We start from the raw sequence: 16,205 nt of genomic DNA, 5'->3' as shown, positions 1-16,205 counted from the left end.
ACCAACTGAACGGATAATCTCAGTGAGTATTACATGAATCAGTTTCACAGCTGCATTTTTTTCTGTTCCTTTCTATTCAGTCTTCTCTTTGGTTTCATCAACTCACATGACCCGAGCCTGCTCATGCTCTTGCTGAGTTCATTGTTACCAAACACGTATATAAACCTAATTTCCCTCAGGTCACCTGTTTTGTATTCTCTAATCCAGAAGATTAATTCCTTTTTCTTTCCTTTTTATCAAGTCTTTGGTGGCCATGATGGAATGTAGCGTATATTGTACTATATACAATTTTACTCTATTGTATTAATGGTAAATAGTGTTGAGACAAAAAGTCTTCTCTGTGCCTTGATAGCAGCATAAGCTGCCACTAAAAAGGACAGTGCTATTTACAATCAAGAAGATCCTTACTTGCTCTGCACATCTCCTTACAGCTGTGGAAATAATTGCACCTCTTCTGCTAGGTATCAATGGGTTGTATGTAGGTGTACATGCATCTTCTTGCAGCCATGCTGGCTTCTGTGTGTTTCTGTGTGCAAGAACAGAAAACTGTTCTGCTGGTCAAAGGTATTGTGTGTGATGCTCCTTCATGGCTTCCTTTAGATTCTTGGTGTAGTCTTAAAGCAGAAGAGTTTCTCAAAGAAATTCAGAGCCAGGGCTTCAGCAAGGACACCAGAAGCCTCATAGAGGCATTAGGAAGTTGAACTGATTTACTGACTGAGAGACTGGTGAAAGTAAAGAACCTTAGGTAAGTGGTATGCTCATCTCTGTCTCAAAACAAAAGGTGAGATCAGCTGCTGTGCTCTAATACTGTACCAGTGCTGGTGGCATTGCATCTCCTGTCCTTCCTTGAAGAGGTATGAACTTAAGGACTGTGATGTGGTCCTAGTAGGCTTCATTATCATCTTGTTTAGTGGGGGCTTCTCGTTAATGAGTGGTTGAAACAGCTTTCAAAATATTTTAAAATGTCAAAACCAGTTTTAAAACAGGTTTGAGAAGGGTGGAGGCAATGGAAATGAACAAGGGAGAAGCTTAGGTGGAGAAGAGAGGCTGGAATGAGTAGGTGGTGATGGCAGCAATGCAGAACCACACGGTGCTTTGAGAGGACACTGGTCCATGTGGTGATTCAAGATCCTTCATTCTTCCTCTGCCATTTTGCTTTCAGAGTTAAAAGGCAGTGGCAGACATTGCTCAGGAAGTACCTTTCTAGTTTGCATTCAGAAAACAGATAATTAAGAAGTGTGTTCTTTGATTCCTGAATAGGATTTCTGTTTACACATTTCCTTGGGCTGAGCTGAGTGACACCTTCTCACCATTTAAGAAAATGAGCTGAGCTTGCCTTTTCCCATACTTATAGTCTCCCACATCTTCTTTAAAATTATTATACCTTGGAATTTTTGATCATCCCTGATAAGGACCATATTTTACTCTATATCCTCCTTACTGTTGCACGGATGTGTATTGAGTCTAGGACCAAAGTGTACTTAGCTTAACACTAACCACATTAACCACAAACTGAATATCAATAAACCTGTGTTGACAGTACTATTACTTGCTATTTGGACATTCAAAGAATTCATAAGTAACAGATATTGATAATGAAATTATTCAATTATTATAACTATTGATAATTCATAATAACAGAAGATTTATAATAAAGGTTTACTCATTATAGGAATTGCTTCGGGATTTTTTTGGGGTATTTGTTAGATGGGCTGTTGTGGTTTAGAAATGTACTTCCCAATTTAGCGCTCCCACTAAGACTCTTCCTACAAAGTGCCACTTGCTTCTCCTGCTTGGTGGGCTGGAGAAGACTTGGAGTCCAAAAAAGGTAAAGATTATGGGTTGAGATAAAAACAATTTACTGGAAACAGCAATGAGATAAGAAAGGAAGCAGTAACAGCAACTATATTAATGAAGAGACTCCCTTCCCCCATCTCCAGACAATAGCCTCTGGGTCCTGGCCATACCCCCTCCTGGCTACTGTAAAAATTAACCCTGCTCTGGCTGGAACAAGAACACAGGGCAAATATACAGCTTCTCAAGTTTGATATTTTATTATGATAAATACATTTTTGTTCATTGAGTCCCAATAGATTTTTTCCACCTCAGTACCTGTCTTGGTTGCTCCTGTTTCATCAAAAACAGCAGCATCTGCAGTTCATCCAGTTATGTATTATGCAGTGTGACTGACATCTGTCATTAGGGATTCATTCTTTCTCTGCCCTTTGAGCAGAGACACGTTTTGTTTTATGCATCTCTCTCTCTTAGCCTCCTTACCAATGGACGTAGATGAACACCGCTGTGGTGACTGGTACAATAAAGGCACAATGCAATAAGGCCCGTGGTACATCTTGGTCACTGTGGAGGTTTTGAACACCCGGAGTAGTGCCAGGGAAAGCCCTGCCCACAGACAAGATTCTCAGAGCTTGAGGTCCTTCATCAGTGATGCTCTCTGGAGCTCTGGGCAAACTTTTTGCTGAATGGAAGACACTGATTACCTTGTAGATAAGGACCAAGAACCCAGATGTGATTTGCTGTTATGTGGGAGGCCAATGCAAAGTAGAGAGGCTAGATTTGACATGGCTGGGATTGTTTGCACTGTTGAGAAGATACATGAGAATGTCCCCATGGGACAATGGCTCCTCTCTTGGGCACTTTCTATGACTGTATCCTCAGTAGGAGAAAATAAAGTAGTGCTGCAGTAAGTAGCCAGTGAAGGTTAAAAGTAAGATTCACTCCCAAATTTTGGTGCTATTGTTTGCATCATCTTCTACAGTTAAATTGACAGGAGTCCTCAATATTTTCCTGACAATAGTGCTCATCTTTTCTTACTTGTTTAGGATCAATCTTGACCAAGAATGCCTTATCAGAGGCATTTCTGAGTCAAAATAATGATGCTTAAGGAAACAAAAAGTATTAGCTAAACTTTTAAAACAATTTTGTTTCTATTCCCTTATTGAGTAAACACAATTCTTGTGACCACTTCCTGAAAAAAGAAAATTTGTGAGTGTTGATTTGGTGGTTCAGCTCTTTATGGTAGTGATTTTGTTCCCACTCCTGTTTTCTTTGAAATCCAAAGCATTTGTGTGTACTGCTTGCAGCCCATTTCCAAATCTGTTTCTATGATGTTTTCTTCTGGTAATGGTTTCTTTAGATGCTGTTACTACCCTCTGTATCTGCGCTGATGTCTGACCAAGACTTAGTTTTGGCTAGTTTATTTTAAAAAGGAAATGAAAGAACCTTCTTAAAAATCTTAGCTAGCAATAGAGCTGAGATTGCACCACATTATCACCCCAAGATGGTCTCAGGTGGAACAAAGAAAATCTGACTGTTTGGTTATACCTCTTTTCCAAAAATATACGACATTTTGGGCCTTACTGGCTGATTATCAGAGGGTGGGAACAGTGAAAGAGTGGCAATACTTTTAAAAAGTCTGAAAAGGGAATGCCTACGGAAATGCATGATTTGTAGTTCAGCTGTGCATGGGCTTTTCTGCATTACATTGTGTTGCTTTTTGTGTTGTTTCATTTTGATGATTGTATTGTGATGGTACCTGGAGACTCTATGTATGGATTTAGACCTTGTTCCTCAGATACTGTACCTTTTTAGAATGAAAAGGGGGCAACTCTTCCAAGGAACTTAGAGTCTTATTTCAAATGTGTCAAAGAAGGAAGTTTGGAGTTGTTTTGGAGACAGCACCCAGCTATCTGGTAATTGATCCCTTGGGCTGGTGTACCATATAAAGTTGTCCTATTGCTTCTTTCCCTGATAGTCAACCCTGGCAGGGAAATGGCTTAGCTGTTTTCTGTGACTGTAATTGGCCTGACATGATTATCCTGTTTTCTGCCTTCCAGCAAAAACATGGAAATTACCTGGCAGAATTTCCATATGACACCTTACAGGTTCACCTGGGCTGGTCCTCATTTCTTGAAGCAGGATGAAATTTAGCTTGTCTGTCACAGTTTCATACATGTCTGAGTACCAGAACAGTCTGAAGTGAGTTACCTAAAAAATTTATAAAATCTCTCTTGCTAGAGCTAATCCTCTAAGAGCTGGAGCAGTATTCTAATTTTTGCCTCTGTTCACACAGAGATACATATCATTAACCTCTTTGTATCAATCATTTGGACATTACAGAACTGATTATTTGACAATATTTTTGTTGCTATTTAATTAGTAAACTCAAGTCTTTCAGCTCTTTCTCATATGCCAGACTGCCTAACTCAATCCTCTTCAATTTGGGTATGGTTAATAGCTGGTAAGAGTTAAAGCATTTTATAGTGGAAAGAGGAAAAGAGTGGAAGAGAGTACAATATGGAAGACACTGAGTGAGCATCCACATGTTCTTCTCCAGGGCTAAAAGTGTATGCAAAAGCATCTCAGTGCTAAATCTGATCACCTGCACAGACATTTAACATTGTGTGTTTGGGATCTGGTCCAAAATGTAATTAAATTTGTGTTGTTTATGTAACTTGCCAGATGCATCCTGCAACATTTTAGTTCTGGGGTATAATTTGTTATTCTTCATGCAGTGTCCTTCCTTTGATTGCTTGCTTTCAGAGTCAAATATATGTCTCCACCTACATTCTTGTCTTAGGCTATGTTGAGACTGAGACCACACTGGTTGCTAACCTACTTGGTATTAAATGTGGATCATCAGATTGTGGGACTCTGTTTTTGCTCTTATTAAGGGTAAGCAGCCTTGCTAAAGACTGAACTAGCCTTTCAGGTTGGTGTAGGTCTGTTATGTTCAGGGAGGATGAAGAACTGAACCTACCACAGCTCTATCTAGATACAAGAGCGTAAGTCATAAGTTTATCACTTCTTTGATACTCTGAAAATAATGAATGTCTTTCTTCTAAACCAGGAGTCATAGCTCGTGTGTACAACAAAGAGCTATCCCAGACCATAAATGAACAAATTCTCTAAAACACCCATACATCATTAGTGCACAACTTGCAGTTGCTGAACAAACAGCCTGCTCCTCTGGTACCACTAACTATGCAAAGTTCTTTTTCAAATGTTAAAAATCAATGAAAGAGTTTTCGAAAATAGTGTGTGGGAGACAGCTAAACAAATAGTTTCATTACCAATAAATTATTATCAACAGATGTATTGCATACATTTTGCATTTTAAAATTACAAATGCAGATGTCTCTTATTATTGTGTGTAATATTATGATATTTTTAAACATTATTGCAATGTTAAAGTAATTTCTTACCTACTATGGGAGTAAGGGTGTAACAATCAAGTGCATGCTGAAAAACTTGAAGATGTTTCATGTTCAGACAGTATCAGAAGACTTGAAAGATAAATCATACATATGCTGATTGCACAAGTTGCTTGAAGTAACACCTATTCATTGCAGCATGGCTCACCCCACAAGTTAAAAGAAAATGTGGAAGGAGACCCAAGAGATTGGTAGAGAAAGAATAATATAATTACTGATCAGACTCTTCCTGGGTCACATCCAAGCAAATTACAAAAGTGGAAAGAATAGTTATCACTGTGTTATTAGCGGGGAAATGCAGATGGAGAAGCAAGATAAATTTAAATGAAATCAATTGCCCAGAGTGATTTAGCAGTCTGTGACAGGGCTGGGAATGGAACCAACCTGTTATGAGACCTTTTCCAGCAGGTTACCCAATTGGTCATGCTGCCTCTCAGCATGTCTGTATGTACGGTACCAAACTGCGTGTTACTATACCCAAACCTGAGCTATACTGTGAATACACAAAGTTTTAGAGCTGGAGACAGCTGTAGTTGCCCAGAGAACAAAGGAAATGTCAATTCCCTTGAAAGGACAGCAGATTTGCTCAAAAGGGGAGGGCTGGAAAGGGTGGATGACAGTGTAGAGAGACTGAGTCCCAGCACTCTTCACTGCGTTGTCAGGGTCTCAGTTCATTACCACAGGTTCACAGGGCAACTGTTTTACACTCTTAGGAGCAAATGCCCTGCATTGCTCCCTGCTAAAAATCAATTATCTCCTTAGCGGTATCAAAGACATTCCTAACCACCGCCAAATTCTCCACATATATCAGACTGACACACAAAGGGAATGTTAGTTGCACAGACACCTGAGAAGTCTGGCAAGCTGCAGCAGACAATTCATTCATGCCATGTGGCAGTGCCCAGCACTCTGAGCAGCCTGGTCTAGTGGGAGGTGCCCCTGCCCACAGCAGGGGAGCTGGAACTGGGTGGTCCTTAATACCCCATCCAACCCAGGCCATTCTATGATTCTGTGACAGCTGTGCCCACCCAGGCAGGTCTGGAGACAAAACAAACCCAAAGCAACTGCTGTGCATTAAGATTCAATGCCATGTTTGTAGCTCACTGTGCAACCTTCTGTGACATTACCACCTTTGTCAGAAATTAGAATTTTCTTCTCTATCAGGGCTCAGAGTTTAAATCACAGTAAGAGAAAAGTGCACTGCTATTTTTGCATATTGTTTTTCATGGTGAAGGTATGTGATCACCTGTTGGGTGAGACAGCTCTTTACATGGACTGGATTACAGATATGTGGGGGCAACAGAGCAGATGGGAAAGGTGGTTGAGAAAGTATTTTACTCTTGAAAAAAGGTTCTCTTAAAATGTGTAGGCAATTTTCTTTTCCATCACAGAAATCTCTTCATTTACAACCAACAGGGCACATAGCAATAATGGGTTTGTTAAGGCAAACTAGCTCTGTGTGCTCTTTTCTTGCCAGTTGCATGTATTGCAGCAGTTTCTTTGAATCGCCATTCATGACCTGAGCTCCCACTTTCAGGAGGCAACAAATAGTAATGAATGGTTTTGAATAAAAAGCTGTCAGAAAAATTATTGAAACACCTTCTTTTTGCAATTTGCTCTATACATGCAGTGCTCTAAAGGGATGCTCTAAGATATTTGTAGTAATTTGTTAGTTACAACATACCTTTTCAAATACAGTTAGCCAAACTGACTGCTACATAAGCCTGTCCTTGCCCACTGCTTCCCCGGAAGTTGTCCGGACCAAAACCATTAAGAACTGCAAAGATCCAGTGTGGAATGAAACATTTTGCTTCAGGATCCAGAGCCAAGTAAAGGTAAGATGCAGAGTGCATTTTTTTCTTTCTTTTGGGGCAGAGATATCATAGTGTGATCAATATGTACAGCAAAATAAAACCAGAAATAAATATGTGTGAAGGACTACAAGGATGCTGGTAGGGGGATTTGGAATAAAATATAGCAGCAAAATTAAATTTAGTTTTCTGATATGTAAAAATTAACCAAGATACTTCATAACCATTCCTATGGTGTTCTATCACTTTTCACTTTTTCTTTTTCTTTTTTAATCATGTCTTTTCACTAATAAATGTGAAAATTTCAGAGTAAATTGAATAGTGTAAAAGATATGTATGAGCTAGGTAGTGAAAGCATCACAGGGCGGTACTTTTTTATTATTCCTTTGTAATGACCAAAAATAAAAAAAAGTCACAAACCAACAGCTGAAGTTTGCAAAAGAGAACTTGATGAACTTTTATCATGATGATAAATATTAAAGCTTAAGAAGATTTGCAAGTCTCACTGTCTTCTCCCTCCAAAAGGCAGCATCAACATCAGGGTCTAGGAGTCCACAAAGATCAATTGTAGGCTAAGCAAACCAAGCTTATTTCACACACGGGGCAACAATCTCTGCTTTACAGTTTGCACTGTTCATTTCCTAGTGCTGGGGCCAGATCAGGACTCTCTAAAGAGGCAAAGCAGCAGGCCAGTCCCTTGGCTCGCTCCAGAATTGATAAAATCCTCCAAAGGAACATTTGGAATAGCTCAATGTGCTCCTACACCACAGGATCTCCAGTGAACAATCCCTCTAGCCTTTGACTGCAGAAGTTGCCCATGATGCATATTCTCAGGCTTTCTTCCACAGTTAGGTGGTACTGGCCATGTTTGGTAACTTTCATTTTCACATCTGCCCATCTGTGGCCTACAGCCAGTCCTTTTCCTGTAAACCTAAAAAAATTCCAACTTCTTTCAAAATTCCAGCGAGGCACAATTGCATGAAGCCCTGCAGGGTTTTTAGGGAGGTGAAAGGCAAGGCATAAACATTGCAGCATGGGAACAAACACCCACTAATCTGCAACTCTTGCACAGGAGCACCTGCTCTTCCTGAAAGATTTTTCAAAACTGCAATACCACACAGAACAGCTAAAAAAATACCTTGGCCATGGAAGCTGCTTGAACTAGTTCTTCAGAAGTAGTGCTTGGGAAGACCTTATGTTTAAATTTCAGTAAATTTGCAGCAGGAGACAAGGTATGTGGCATTAGCTGGAGTAGTTTTCAGTGTGTGGCAACAGCAGCATGGTGGTGGTGGCTGTGGCTTGAGTGTAGGCTGCAAAAATGTATCCTGGGGATCTGGGACAACCAAAGCTTAGCAGTTAAGATAAGGCTCTTGCAGGTTTCTCTGTACGTGCTGCAATTCCTGTGCTCATTATCCTCTGAGCAGAACCAGAGTTGGCTGATCCGGTTATTTTCTTCTTTCCTGTCTTGTGTTTTGCTGAGGCATTCATCTTCCCAAATTATGGTAGCCAGAGCTCAGTAAAACCATATAATACTGGCACTGTGGAAGAAAAGAGACAGGGCATGGCTTGGGCGTGTTTGTGCTGGTTTTTCCCCGGAACAGCAGTGTTTACTGATGCGCATCTGTTTTGATGAATGCCGGCCAACAGTTGGCTAGAAAGGGTTTCCCAGGCTTGTGCTATAGAGACAATTCCCACAGCTCCAGGAGGGTAAGCCTTCCCAGAGCTGGTGGCACACAGCCCTGCCAAGGGCTGTGTCTCTTTATTACCTGGCTCGCAGTGATGCTGCCCTCATATTCTCTGTCAGGAGAGTTAGAAACAGTGAAGTGCCCAGACACCCCTGGCTGCCTCCCCTACAGCATGCTGTGGGCATGGCCAGAGATCTCCCTTAGCCAGCCAGCACCCTGTGCATGCCTCTCCTGGTCAGCTGGGAGTAGCTGGGACTGCAAATCAGTTGGTCACTCAGAAAATAAGTCAGGCATTTAAGCCAGATAAGGATATCCCATTGCAGTATCACAGCTAGGAAAACTGATCTGGTTTTCAGTGCAAGCCTGCCTTCTATTAACTGCAGACTATTGTTTTTAGGCATATCATCTCCATCACTTTCCATAATCCTTTACAGGCTGTTTATGGCTGGCCTATAAACCAAGGTGCTGTGGCTGATTGTCTCTGCCTCTTGACAGTATGTTTCTATTAGCAGATGTCATGGACAGGGCTGACCTCAGTGCAATACTTTAATGTAGGTGGCCATAAAGGTCAACAACATTTCTGTCTTCTGACAGTAAATTGCAAACTCAATGTTATTTGCCATCTCTCCCTTGGTAGTTTCTTGCAGGTTTCTTTCAGTGTTATTTGTCTAGTCAATCACTTATTACATTTAGGTATGGACCATTCTGAGATAAATTGTGAACTTCTAAGACAACAAAGTTCACATGCTCACTCTCTTTTATCCATGTGTTTGTGTGTGAGACCATGAACCTAACTGTGTGTCTTTAATAAACATCAAGCCTCTTAGCAAGTTAAATCTGATGCATAAGTAAGAATCTGAGATAAGCGCTCCCTGTAATTTGCATGAAAATGAGCTGCTGAATATATTGAGGGAGGCCTGAATTATTGCCTCACTGAGTTAAGGCTCAGCACCTGGGAGGAATCCCATGCTGAGCTACTAATCAGGCACAGGAGGGGCTGTTACTGTCTCCTCTGCATCCAAACAGGCCGGTGACAGAGCAGGGAGAGGAGGAAATTTATACAGTGGTATTTGTGCAATTTAACAGAAGCATATTGCTTTCTGTAGATTCCATGGTAATTATATCTGTTTAATAATTTACAGGATAAAATTATGCAACCATGAAGTAATTATATGGTACATTCTTAATGTATTTTATTTGCTGCTTATATTCAAGGGCTTTTAATCTACCAAAACCAAAGTCCTGATAACTAGCTGGTTTCCTACAATTCAGGAAAAAGTGGTGACCTCAAACCAAATTGGAGGCCAAACATGGTTTTCAATATTCAGTGATTCTACTAGCTTTTGTTGTTTAAATTACTCTGCAGGAAAACTAAACAACAAACCCGACTTTGTGTTAGTTTCAGAGTATCTTTCTTCATCTCTGTGTGGATGTGAAGGTTCTGCATGCTCTCTTACTTCTCCCCATGCTTTCTCTGTTTTCCTTAACATGCTGAGCACATCAGCATCATTTTGTGTCTCTGTAAAGTCTCAACATAGGATCCTAATTATGAACCTCTGTTCACAGAATATTCTTGAGATGAAAGTCTATGATGAAAATGCAGTCACTAAAGACGACCTCCTCTTCACTGTTCTCTTTGATGTTGCTAAAATCCAGCTTGGAGAAACAGTTCACTTGACATTTCAGCTAAATCCCAAGGTGAGTGATAAAACTGCCTTGGTCACAGGAAGAAAATACATTTTTTTGATATTACCTCATGAATAAGTTCTTTTAAAGCAATTGTAGGTAGGAGAGTTTGTTTCCTCTTGGTATGCACTTCATATACCCTGTGAAGAACCTTCCAAACCTCAATCAGCAAAGTGGACAAGGGCATGATCTTGAAGGCTTTTGCTAGCTCATCAAACCACTTAGCAGATGGTTTTTTCTGACACCAGAGTTGCCTTTTTCCCCCCTCTTTCTTGACTCTGTTGCTCAAACAGGTTTTGTTGGAAATACAAAACTTCATCACCATTGCACAAAGTTTCTTTGTTAGAATTTCTTTTCCCAGCACAAGCACTTGTGAGTTTGGGCATACTCTGGCACAGATGTTGCAGTATCCCTTAAAAACTGATTCCTTGCCCTGTTATTCTTTTGAATATACCTGAAAATAATCCAAAGATCCATACTGAGGTGCTAAAACCAGCTGATGGCCAGTTGCTCAAGCAATTTCATTGTTTCAGTGTGCCTGAACTGAAAACATGATGACTTCAACATGGGATGTGGGTATTCAATTTGGATGCTTCCATAGATTTGCTATTTCACTGACTTTTCTTACACAGTACGTATAGGTATTCAGCTGCACAGTGATTTTGGCAGGCAGTCTGCCTTAACTTCTCCAGGCACTGGTCAATGTGTTGTCCGTGTTGTAGGAGTCCTTTCGATCAGAAAAATTGCAAATGCCCTCTTCTATTCAGCAGTATCCCTCTTCAGATAACATTACACAGTAAAAAGCCAAGCCTTTGGACAGTTTTAAGCCAACAGTTACTGCTGCAGGACTGCCTGCCATTCTACTCTGCCTCACCAGCAAAAAGAATAGGGCAGTTTGGCCTGAGGACTGCTGGTTAACAAAGGAGGGAGAACACTTTCAAAATCACTCTAATGCAAATGCTTTCACTCCTCACACTATATCCTGGTTCAGGAAGGAAATTTGATTTGATCGAAGAGCTCTTTCAGGAGCCAGAATAATAATTGACAGCCATAACTGATGAGAAAGAAAATTAATTCAGATGTTTATAATAAATTATTTTTTTGCAGACGCAGGAGATGCTAGAGGTTGAGTTTACATCGGAGAGCATGTGAGTAACATCCACAGGAAAATGCCCCTTTGGAAGCAGTAAAACATATGCTAGCATTTAGTATTATAAAGTTTAAAATACTCAGCATAGCTGGTGTTGATGAAGTTAGTTGCATATTGGTTAAAACTCTGTATTCCTTATCTACCAAGACTCATCCTAATTATTAATTTATCCTATTACTCGCTGAATGAGGGAGGATAATAAGAATTGCAGTCATCATACTTATTACAACTATTCTTTACCATTATGGTTAAAAAAAAAGGGAAAACCACCTTTCAGATGCGTCCCTAAATTAAAAATCAGTGATGTGTTTGAGATCATGCTGGACAAGACAAACTTCAAAGAAGGTATCATTCCTTGATGTTCATTTAAGGATGTATTTGATTGTTACTACTTCTGATTGCATTTTTTTTTTCTCTTTCAGTCCAGTCCCTCCTGAAAAGCTTGTGACTAATGGTGTATTAGTGGTAATTTTAAACTATTGCTCTTCTGTCTCTGTTTTCATAATAGTGATAGGAATGGTGAATCTGGCAGGTGCCCCAACACCTCACTGCAGGCAGGGCTGAAGGGGAGGGAGATGAGGGTCAAACACAGGTAGCCATTCTGTTGTGCTGCTCCCTGTGGGAGGATGTGTTAGGAAAGAATGTGCATACTCATTTGGGATACTCAGAGACCTGTTCACCACCACAGGCTGATACCAAGCCTATTGACAAAGCCTGAAGTGGTCTTTCCTGACTCACTGCTGCTCTATCTTTCCTTTGGGAAACTTCTTTTGTGACTCCCTTATGGCCATCCTGTTCTCCCCACTTCCACAGGATGATATGGAAGTTGCTTTCTCAGCTGCCCTTAACTCATTACTTAGAGGAGGTAGCACTTGACTGTCCAACTTCACCAAAACAGGGAAGCAAGGACATCCCTGTGATTTGGCCAACCCATCAGCTTACTCTCAGGAGGTCTCAGCACACTCCCATTTGCCCCCCTGTCCTGTCCAAAACCACCACACCAATTTTTCTTTCAGCTGAAACCTGTCATATTTTCAGAGTGACAAAGTCTTTCTCCTATCAGCCTAACAAAGAGAGGATGGACTGTTTCCCAGACCCCAGGGACTCAGGTTACCAGAGAGATAGCAATGAAGTGACCCAGATATGACATGTTTTATATACTTTAACCTCGCATTTTTTATCCCTGCTACAGTCTCGTGAAATTTCCTGCTTGGAAGTCCTAGTGGACAGCAAATGGACAAAAAAAGAACCTTCAGGTTAGACTTCAAGCTAGAAGCAAAATCCCCTTATTTTAGGTTAACTGACTTATTTTGGTTGGTTGGCTGCTTTGGGGGCTTTTGTTTGTTTGTTTGTTTGTTTTTGGGTTTTGTTGTGTTTTTTTTTTTCTTCAATTATTTTTTGGTTTTAGTTTGTTTGGGGATTTTTTGTTTGGATTTTTGTTTATGTGTATTGGGTTTTTTGGTGGATTGTTGTTTGTTTTGTCATTTTCTTATCTGGTAATTTTTATACTTTGTTCTTACAATCAGAGCACAGGAACTAGATAGTTAGGAGTGTATATGCAGGTTCACAGATCCAACAGTTATAGTCTGTGCTAACTAACTATAAAAACTGGAATTTGAAATTAAAGGAATGAATCTTATAAATGCTGTAAAGTAAAAGAAAATACATATTTCTGTTTCAACTTAGGTTTTATCCAATTTGCCTGTATGTCTGAGTTTTTAAAACATCTACTGCAGCTTTATAAGCTTTTTGGTGTTTTGTGGTTTGTTTTTGATTTGCTTGTTTGCTTTTCTTCTCTTACTTCTTGTACTGTTCCCTTGCTGGATAAATAGAGTTTGGAAGCTTTTAAGCATTGTTGAAGGTTCTGAAAGACCATTTAATGTTCCATTTCTGGGATCATAGCCATTAACTTCTTTGCATATTTTTCATGTTTGGATTTTTTTTTTCCAGAAAAAGACTTCTTGTTTTCAGTGAAGGGATCATATGAGAAGAGCCAGACCCTGTCGCTGGGCTCTTTCTGGCAACCTCTGAAGCCCCTGAACTTCCATTACATCAAGTACAGACTGTCAGAGCTGTGCATGGCTCTAGCAGAGAAGAAACCTCATTTCTGCTCGGTATGTCATCATCAGCTTGAGTAAGCACAGTAAACTCATGGTTTTCTACACTTACTGAGGCAAATGGAAGGAGTTTGTATATTGAATAAAGAAGTTCTTTCATGAACTTCAGCTCTGAAACAGCATTGTAACCCCTAAGATATACAAATATTAGATGTTAACTTGAAAACTGCTGGATAGGGACCCCATTTGAAAAAAGTAAAGTGTTTTTGTATGGCTTATGTATGAAATATTTCTCTACATTATTATTTATTTTTCAGTGTACTTCAGGTGAAGTCAAAAAAGACTGCCATGCATCCCTGACTATTCCTCTGGATTCACTTCCATTCAGTGAGAAAGTGGCAGTTGCAAAGGTGATTGATACCAACTTCTAGAATAATGGTTAAGCTATAGACCAAAGATCAATGGGCATGAGTTAATTAGATCAGTGTAGGAAGGTAGGGATTTAGATATGTAACTGTTAGTGCCCTTAGCTTCCTAACAATTCCTAACACCATGAACCTCTGCATTTTCATATGAACCTAGCAGAACAAAAAAATTACACCCAAACACGTGTCAAAGGGTTTTCTGTGACCACCTCAGGGACTAATAGAGATCACAGCAAAGGCAAATGATGAGGCAGAATGGAGCACACTGGCAGAGCTGGTGTTGGTTTTTACTGTGTACTGCTCTCTTTATCTTTAGGATAAAACAATATAAGAAAAATAAAGTGGACTTGGAGAAATTTTAAGATTTTGATGGATTTTCTGATTATTATGGCTTTCTGGCTCAATGTGGCTTTTAGAAAAAGAGAAGGGCTTCAGAGCTGATGGTAAAGAAAGAATGTGAAATGATCTCCAGTATTTATATTGTGTCTTGGTTTTTTTTTCCTAGGATGAGACAATCAATTTACATGTGAAGTCAAATGACTGGTAAGCAATTCTATCCTAGGGTTTTGTGATTGTGAAAAAAAAAATGCTTTTTTGCCTCGTAGCCTATTTCTGTAACTAAGGGAAAGTATTTAGTCAATGATTATATTTCCTTATTCACCTATGTTCATTACCCATGTCCAGAAGGTGGTTAACTGTGCTAGGTGAAATTTCCTGCTATGCTGCTATACAGAAGTTCAGTTTAGATGGGGAGAATAATATATTCTGGTTGCAACATATGTGGAGCTATATATTTAGAAAAAGTTATCTTTCCTTTCCTTACTTGTAAAAAATACAAAGTATTTCTATTTATAACATCTGGCAGTTCTGAGGCAAGAAATCCTAAATATTCCAATGTTTATAGTATCCATGTATCGATTGCAGTATTTATCTTAGACACTTCCTGAAAAGCAGTGTAGAAATAAGGAATATTTCTTTCTGTAAGATTTTGCTACGTTGCAGTTCATCAGCCTTTTCTCTACGTTATCTATACAATCTGTGATGTGCTTTTGTGGGGCCACAGTAGCAGCTTTTCGAAGCCTCGTAATAAAGTTGCAACTTGTAAGCAAGTATCCAGATATTAATTCTAAGTGATTGTGCACACCCTGTTTAACCCTGGACTTTGCTTCAGGTCCAGAAACTTAGATGTTCGCTTAGAGTTCGATCTATGTACAGAGGAGAAAAATTTCCTACTGAAAAGGAAGAAGTTTGTGGCTTCTGCTCTGAAAAAAGCACTACATTTAGAACAAGACCTAGAAGATCATGAGGTATGGGGAGCACCCCAGGGACTGTAACATGCTATGTAACAGGAAAATATTATGCTCATAGCCTTTTGCATATTGTTCCTTAACTAGCCCTGATACATTCGCTACACCATGTAAAGCATTGAGGAATGCTTTTCTACATTTTCTATTTTAGATGAAGAGCCAGTATCAAACCCTCTTGATACACATTTTTCCTGAAAACATAATGCCATAAATCAGATTTTTTTCTCTATTTCTTTTTCATCTGTGCATTATAGACCTGGATAGTCTGACTGTTTTAGCTGATCATTCAGTCACGGAGATGTCATAATGTATTTTATCAGATTTTTGGAGGGAGAAAATCTAACAATTAAAGTGATGCATAATACCAGCTGATGAGAAGTGTCTTATTTTATCTTCTCTCCTCTGGTGCTCATAATTTCAGTTGTAGTTCCTCAAATAGAACAAAGACATTCAGCATTTTTTCTCTAATCTGCTTGTCTGAGCTAGGGTTCGTATTTGTTCATGTCAATGCTAGCGTGAGGATGGGTGGTGCTTTAGGGAAGGAGCATGGTCTGTGATCAGGAACTTGAGAAATGAAGAAGCAACTTGAGAACTGGTTAATTTTTTTCACCTGTGTTTTCTCCTTTGTCCAGGACAGCTGGTTTTAGCATGGTTTTAGACATTATAAATTATGTCCCTGCTCACAAACTGAACATATTACCACATTGTTTCTCATTCGCACAATAGTGAGAAAACCCAGACAGTTTCTTAAGTGTAAGAATTTTTAGGAGAAGTACTTCAGATTTCCTAGCATGGGAATGTTTCCTTATAGTCAGGAAAATCCAAATAGAATTTGGATACTATTTGGATTCAG

The 16,205-nt window shown here is 39.6% G+C and overlaps 1 protein-coding gene across 1 annotated transcript in view; it reads left to right on the top strand.

Annotated features, from left to right (window-relative positions):
• LOC128936233 (cytosolic phospholipase A2 epsilon-like) overlaps positions 1-16,205 on the top strand; it is a 32,538-nt gene that overhangs the window by 6,263 nt on the left and 10,070 nt on the right. The window contains exons 3-11 of the mRNA XM_054274989.1: positions 6,930-7,066; positions 10,294-10,425; positions 11,521-11,561; positions 11,986-12,028; positions 12,756-12,819; positions 13,514-13,677; positions 13,938-14,030; positions 14,551-14,588; positions 15,217-15,352. Of these exons, the coding sequence (XP_054130964.1) occupies positions 6,930-7,066; positions 10,294-10,425; positions 11,521-11,561; positions 11,986-12,028; positions 12,756-12,819; positions 13,514-13,677; positions 13,938-14,030; positions 14,551-14,588; positions 15,217-15,352 (848 nt within the window). The remainder of the gene's footprint in view (positions 1-6,929; positions 7,067-10,293; positions 10,426-11,520; positions 11,562-11,985; positions 12,029-12,755; positions 12,820-13,513; positions 13,678-13,937; positions 14,031-14,550; positions 14,589-15,216; positions 15,353-16,205) is intronic.

Source organism: Melozone crissalis, unplaced genomic scaffold (genome assembly GCF_028551555.1).
Source record: "Melozone crissalis strain CALT ecotype California unplaced genomic scaffold, PUWL_Pcris_2 ptg000018l_1, whole genome shotgun sequence".
NCBI lineage: Eukaryota > Metazoa > Chordata > Aves > Passeriformes > Passerellidae > Melozone > Melozone crissalis.
The sequence above is the reverse complement of the archived record's forward strand: the minus strand, read 5'-3'. Positions and strand labels throughout refer to the sequence as shown.